Source organism: Pavona decussata, unplaced genomic scaffold (genome assembly GCF_977016875.1).
Source record: "Pavona decussata unplaced genomic scaffold, jaPavDecu1.1 SCAFFOLD_134, whole genome shotgun sequence".
Classification (NCBI taxonomy): domain Eukaryota; kingdom Metazoa; phylum Cnidaria; class Anthozoa; order Scleractinia; family Agariciidae; genus Pavona; species Pavona decussata.
In genome coordinates, this window is record NW_028145547.1 from 67,551 (window position 1) to 75,000 (window position 7,450).

General features: G+C 41.0%; 1 protein-coding gene across 1 annotated transcript in view; it reads right to left on the reverse strand.

Annotated features, from left to right (window-relative positions):
* Positions 1–3,559: 3,559 nt before the first annotated feature.
* LOC146467561 (E3 ubiquitin-protein ligase UBR4-like) overlaps positions 3,560–7,450 on the reverse strand; it is a 57,425-nt gene continuing 53,534 nt past the window's right edge. Inside the window, exons 77-81 of the mRNA XM_085125727.1 lie at positions 7,185–7,324; positions 6,326–6,416; positions 5,889–5,981; positions 5,199–5,265; positions 3,560–3,826 (exon numbers count right to left, since the gene is read on the reverse strand). Of these exons, the coding sequence (XP_084981853.1) occupies positions 3,759–3,826; positions 5,199–5,265; positions 5,889–5,981; positions 6,326–6,416; positions 7,185–7,324 (459 nt within the window). The 3' untranslated portion in view covers positions 3,560–3,758. The remainder of the gene's footprint in view (positions 3,827–5,198; positions 5,266–5,888; positions 5,982–6,325; positions 6,417–7,184; positions 7,325–7,450) is intronic.

Genomic DNA, 7,450 nt, shown 5'->3' on the forward strand with positions numbered 1-7,450 from the left:
AAACTGATGATACCACCATGATGCTACCGCTTACATTAAAGGTCTCATTTTCATCTCAGCGGTTTCCAAGGAATACGGTCCGCCAAGGTACTCTCCGTTAAGATTGGCCACGTGACGTACGTTGTACCACCAAGCGGTAATACCTCAGTGACAAGAACCGTTGTTATTGTTATATTGATATTTAATAGTAAAGCTGAAAAATCAATCAACCAATCAATAGGGCAATATAACAATCAAATCTGGTCTGCCTATCAGTCAGTTATTTAGTCAGTCTATCATTCAATGAGCCAGTCCATCAGTCAGTCAATCAATCAATCAATCAATCAATCAATCAATCAATCAATCAGTCAGGTCAGCAAGTAAGAAAGTCCCTCAGTCAGTCAGTCAGTCAGTCAGTCCGTCAGTCAGTCCGTCAGTCAGTCAGTCAGTCAGTCAGTCAGTCAGTCAGTCAGTCAGTCAGTCAGTCAGTCAAGGTGGCTCAAGGGAGATAGTTTCCGCTTTTGTCTCATAGATTCCTTTTTCTTGATAGAATTAAGTATGGCACCATGCCAGTCAGTATTTATAACGTCATTGGCTATGATCAAAGAGAGGTTAATTGCTGTCAGAGCCGTGCACAGACAGACCCTTAAAGTCGCCTTTTGCATAATCGTAAACAAATCACAGGGCTTTAGGTGGGGCTTTTATTAAAGCGTTAAACTGGAAAATAATAACGCTGTGGCCTGTAAAAACCCCGTATCTTTTGGAGACAATATATCGGTTACACTGACACGGTTCCGCACGCTTGTGATTACAAGGTCAAGTATATTGTTGCCACCAGTGGGTTTTTTTTATTGAGTTGTGTCAAGAGGTGGTCGTGAAGGGTTTCAATAAAGGCTAATTCATTAACACCCGATGCTCTGTCAATGGAGTCCCAGAGGATTTCTGGCAAATTAAAGTCACCCGAAATCACCATATTGTCGAACTGGTCACAAACTTCATGCAGAAAATTATCAAATACATCCATCCAACTTGGGTCTTCATTGGGTGGCCTAAGGCAAAAACAGAATAAAATTCTTTGACCAGTAAGCGTAGTAATTTCGGCAAAAATGATCTCAAGCTGTTGCAGGTCTTTGACAGCTTTGATGGAGGTTGTTTGATTGCGATAAGAACTCCACCACCACCTCCATCAGACCGATCTCTCCTAAATATTGTAAAGCCAGAATGCAATATTTCTGAGTTGCTGATGTTTTGGTTCAACCATGTCTTATTGACGCATATAACGTCGTAGTGTTCGGCGTACAGCAGGTCCTGGAAGCGATGGGAGTTACACACGGATTGCTAGTTTGTTGTGCTGTCTTTCTGATAACATCAGGGGGCAATTGATCCTACCAGCAGTCGAAGCAAAAACCGGTCCAGACATCACCAGACATCAAGAGGCGAAAGGTAGGTAGCATCTGAGTTGTGGCACATTTTCATTACATGAAACAGTAATAATTGTTGACTTAAAAAATAGCAACTGCTTTCACAGAACTCTTCGAGTGATGACCTTATTCCCTTAACAATGTCAACAATCCATCGAAGGAACAATCGTTTTTCGGCAAGAAGGAGTCCAAGAGTACCGGTACCTCCAAGACTACAGGTCATTTGACCAGGAGTCATCCATCTGTCATTATATCGTTTTAGCCCATGCACATGCTCAAACCTCAAAACGTACCACATGGAAGACAAAATGACTTCACTGTCACATATATACATGGCTGAATCAGTCAGTGAGGTGGAACTGAGGTGCCTACGAAGGGGATCTGCCTCATATGGTCTAGGGACCGACTTTTCTCTGTCGGAGACAAGGTATCGGAAAGCAGCGCGTAACCATCTCCAGCTGGCATAAGCGAACCGCGGGCGAAATCTCGTGCTGTATCGTCATGGTACAACGCTCCGGCAAAGTGTCCAGAGGTACCGCTGTCGGCTGTATTTTTCTCTCTTTTTCAGCCATTTAATTTGATATTAAGGCTGGCAAGTCGCCCGAAGATATCGTAGGGAGAGAAGCGTTTCATTCATGTCCGTTGTCAAGCCAGCTGTATACAGATTGCGTTGCTCTATTAAGTTATTACGCAGGGGACTTTACATGCAATATTCTGATGCACAGGCAACGGTTGTCATAGCTTGTGTAGTAAAACGTGGCTTAATTGCAAATGGGGCGATAGCCAGACAAGAAAGATAGTGTTTGGTAAAACTTGGCCTGCTTAGCTGGCAGCATGTTGGACGAAGGAGAAAGTCGCGCGAACGAGCGGCGACACCGCGAGGAGAATGGGGACAAAGCGATTCGTAATCCCACGCTGAAGGAAAGAAATGGGTTTTAGAATGGTCCGTGCATCAGTACATGCACGGGAAAATCGGATTGGCTGGCTGGGAACACATGAATCAAATGTTACGTGACAAATGTATGGTTTATCAACAGAGTTGATAACTAAAGGTAAATTGGCCACCGTAAAGAGATTCGAGTGCTAGAATCTCTACGGTGGCCAATAGGCCATTTCCGAGTTGCTTCGAACCTCATTATAAAAGTAAAGCTCAGTACAAAGCTTTTCATATGAAAATTAGTTTTGTTTGCATATGAATGAAAACTAATTTTCATATGAAAAGCTTTGCACTTAGCCTCACTTTCATAAGGTTCATGGCATCCCGGAAATGGCCAATTTACCTTGAGTTATCAACTCGACTATAAAAATTAACGAAAAAACGGAACGACGTTTCGGTTTTATCTTGCTACCATTACCAAGTAAACAATGCAACAGAAAAAGATAATTTATACAGAAAGTAAGGGTGTGAAATGGAATAAATTAAATTAAGACTAAAGGTAGCTGCCCGGTGTTCATTCAGAGAGGTGTTATAAAGTGAGAGTTATGTCCGTTCAATGGGTTAGACAAATAGTTTCGCCCGAATGGAGTCTGACTGCGTGTTTAGACTCGGTTTCTTCTTGCGAATCCAAAGCATTTTAAAGATTAAGCAATCAAGCTTTCCCTGACATTTCTTTAGGATGGTGAAGTTGCTTGTCAGGTCGCCAATTGTGTCAACTTGGTGATTATTCTTCAGGCCCCAGTTGTTCAAAGAGCGGATAACTTTATCCACCGGATAGGTCGCTATCAGGCAGATAAAATGTGTGCAAGATTTTCCCGATAGCCCTATGATTTGTGGATAGGGTAGAAGCAAATGTGAAATTTAAGTATGGCATTGTGGGGAAAACTTGCCAAAAGCGTTAGGTGGAGTATATTTGCTCCGCTGGATAGTGACTCCGCTCTTTGAACAACTGGGGCCAGGTGTTTCCCGATGGCGGAGAACCGATGCTCATCAATGCGTTGGTGTAGGTGACGTTATCAACTCCGTTGATAAACCAAACATTCGTTTCCACTCCCCACCGACGCAGCACCGTAGTTTCTTTAAAACGTAACCCCACCTCCCCTCCCCCCCCCCCCCCAAAAAAAAAAAAAAAAAAAAAGATAAGTGCGGCGAAGACAGACGAGTCAGGTATGGAGCAAGAGTAAACAAAGACAACAGAAGCACAAAAACGACTTTAACACGATTATCTCACTACAACTGTTTTAATGCGCCTTTTTAAATATTACATTAGATCAACTAAATTATGTGATTTATCAATATTGTAAAGAAGTAAAGCTGAACAGCAATCGAAAAAGTTATTATCAAGACTATCCCTGGGGTAGGTCTCTTCTATTGCATTCCTCTCTGATCAGGTATAAGAATGTCTTCCTCGAAGCAGCATTTCACTTTGGCAGTAGGGACAGGACCTCAGCAATAAAATTGTCCGGTTCTGGAATGTCAGATAGCATCCCTGCAATAAACAAAGACAGGCGTCCAACATGTCAAAAACAGTGTACCCTGCAGCCCCGTCTTGGTGCTCGACCACCCCTTTTATGCGCATTTACCGAATATTAAGAAATTATCGATCACAGAGATTTCTAAAGAACTGATGAACTCGAGTAACTATTATATAAATATGCAGTTGATCAAGTTCATTTCATCAAGTTTTGATCTGCGTGAAAATCAATATCAATCGTAGCTTATGTAATTTAGTTTCGTGGTTAAGCTTTGTGCTTTTGCAGCACTAGGTATTTACGGTGATGCAAATAAAGCTACTTGTCGTTATTGTGGTAATTTTTGTTGCTTCTTATAATGACACAGTTTGTTTTTTGTGACAAACGTTTACACGCTCAGAAGCTGCACAAATTCTGCCTGCCGTGAGAAGGCAATTTCATGGCGCTCATCCGACCATAAACGTAGCAATACACCAATTTCTGTGGAAATACTCGTTAGATTTAACGAAATTTGGCACTATAACACAAGTAAGTGACCCAAAGAAAAAACATGCGAATTTTGAATAATCTAGAGCATAACGTGGACACATTTAACAATGAATAAGTAGAACCTCGCCGACGAGATTTTATAAAAACAACGTAAACATGTACGAATTGCTGTTATATTGTGGAATGCAAATACGAATTTCTATTGCAAGATATACAAACCCGATAAAACAGGTTTTATCTCCAAGTTAAGCAACAGTAACACGGTAAGCCACACTTTATAATTTCAGCTACAAACTCGAATAACTTGACTGCGGATTGTGCCCAGGAGTAACAGAGTTACAGCTGAACCCCGCTATGGTGGCGACACAGTTTGCGATGACCATAGTTTGAAATGATGACGAATGAGACAGATGGGAAAGAATAGGACATTTTCATTATGGCGTCATTTTACTACAACTACCAGAATCCTTCTGGTTTTTCTTTTCTAATGCTAATTAGAGCTATTGTTCTTTGCTGTCCACTGGGATTACAAAATTTACATTTGAAAAGGAAAACGAAATGAATTCTGGTAGTTGTAGTAAAATGACGCCATCATGAAAATGGCCTATTTGTTGTGTTTTCTCTTGGCAATCAGTTTTAGCGATTTCTCCAAATATACGCATAGAAAACTTGAAAAATTGGCCGTTGCAATGCATTCCCACCTTAGCCATCTACAGCCACAGATAATTAACACTAGCTTCTATGTACTAGTAGTGTTGTTATTAACAAACTGAAACCATAATTTTAACGTATCCGCATCGATACAAACTGATATGTTTTCAGTTGACATGCCCCCTTTAAAGTCGAATCACGACCTAGAGACAGTCTAATAGCGGATGCCTGAAATAACCCAGTACCAACCTGCCACATCAAACAACTCAGCAAATGACTCTGATGGCAAAAGATCCGTTTGGTAGAACGACAAAATCTGTCAAATAAAATAGTAAAAGTTGCAAGAAAATGAATTGATTATTTCAAGCAGATTAAAGAGGTCGGCATTTTTGATCAAGCAGACGATTCTTTTCTCAGAAAAAGATGAGAAGGAGAATGATTACCCTACATCAATTTCGCAAAATTTCAAAGAACTAATAGCATAGTATGCCTGAGACGTATATTAATTTCTTGGGAAACCGAAGCTGCAAAAAAGCCTTGACATACACGGTTTTTTTTAATTGATGCTTTTAAACTCGCCCAGGTTGTTGTTATTGTTGTGTGTGTACTTGTTTGATTTTTTGGTTACTTCGTTGTAAGATTATGTTGTTTTCGAGTGGTCCAGAGACGTGATGAAACGTTCAACCGATCCCGTAAGTGGTCAAATTGAGGACGGAATAATTTAGTCATGATGTTCAAATTGGACAGACACGTAGCCTTATGCCCAGCTGAATTAACCGCAGGTGAACTTGTCCAAATTTGTCAAAAATTGACTAACAATCCTGCACGCGCGACAGGTACGGGAGTTTAGCTGATAAACTGTTTGGCGCAGTTATAAGGATGCCTCCATGATACAGCAACCTAGCTTTGTGCCTTTAGTGTAAATGGTAAAACTCTTGCCTTATCACAGCCCTTCAGCACGGTCTCGTCGCTGTTTCGAATGTGATCTAACATCCCTTGTGGCCATGCAGTGTCATCAGCTGCCAAATGTTTCTGAGGGAAAAAAATGATAGGAAAAAATTGATAGTTTACATAGTTATGCGTACTAAGGCAAAATGATCTATGCTGTGTACAAGAAACAAACAACAATCGTTGTAGCAGGTTTTTTCAATGGTCTCATCAGGAAGAAAATTTACCCACCTCATGAACACTGGAACGTATCTTTGAACACTGGACTGATCAGCTCAAGGATGTGTCATTGGTCAAATCATCACCAGTACAAAGAATAGTTGTTCTGGGTCGTTATGTTTAAAGGTCTATACACAACGATGGCTCTTTTTGTTAAAATCCTCTCTCTCCCTCCCTCCCTCCCTCCCTCCCCCACTCATTTCGCTCACCTTCAGTAAGTTATGCAGCTTATCAATCAACACAAAGAAAATGATATAGGGCCGGTAAACAGAGAGCTCGGCTGGGGTCAGATCCGTGATCCTGTAAATAACAAGAGAACGCGATGGTTAGTTCTCCGTTTATTGAACTTCTTCGCGGTCTGTGCTCTCATTCGATGAGTAACTAGGAAAAAGGAATCATCAAAATTAAATCCAAGTGCTTATAGCTTTATGCCTTTAGATCCTAGTACGTGTCTCGCAACGAGTACAAGATTTGACTACAAGTTTTTCGGGAAGTTAACGTTTTCAGAAAGGTTCGTTTAAATCTTTAACAGCGACGAACTTGGCGCAGTTGTTTTGAATGATGATAGCTTAGCCCCCTTCGTGATTCCAAAAAGACGAAAATCACCTTCGTTTCGAGAAACTATATTCGCCACTAGGCCGTTCTCACGAAAATTCGTAGTAAAATTACGACAACTATCTCGTTTTCCCGCCAAAATGACACTGGTTCACGCGCGCGTACTCTTACCCTATTGCAAAAACTGGTACTCCTGAGGATCTAAAGGCCTCTACTATAATGCTTCCTTTATCACAGCATGTTCAGTGGGCAGATCTGTTTTGTATATTGTCTGGCGTACATTGTAAAGTACAAAGGCATCGCTGTTCCAGCCAACTTTGAAATTGGTGGATGCGTAAAAGCCCGACTGTCATCAACATCTATCGGCCTAAAAAGCCTCTTCTTCAGAAAAACAAACCCTGCGCCTAACGATCTTTAAGCTACGAGTCCTTATTAGAAAACAGAATCCAACAAACCCCCTATATCAAAAAAACACAAATACTATAGTAAATGAAAATTGCAAGTAAACCATACTTGGAAGTTCCAGTGGGAGACAAATGACGAGCATGCGCAGTGACAACAAGCCTTTTAAGGAAAGTCATCTTTGATTTGTTCCACTGTTCCAAGGAATACACAAACAGCGACAGCAATGTTAGGTACAGCGGACTATCCACCTGAAACAACAGGAAACAAGTACTGAGTGATTCGTTGGAACTCAGACCACTGGAGGGTATACAGTGTGCGTGTATGACGGATTCTGTTCTAAAAATGTAAGACTTTTTTATTTTTATTTTTAATGC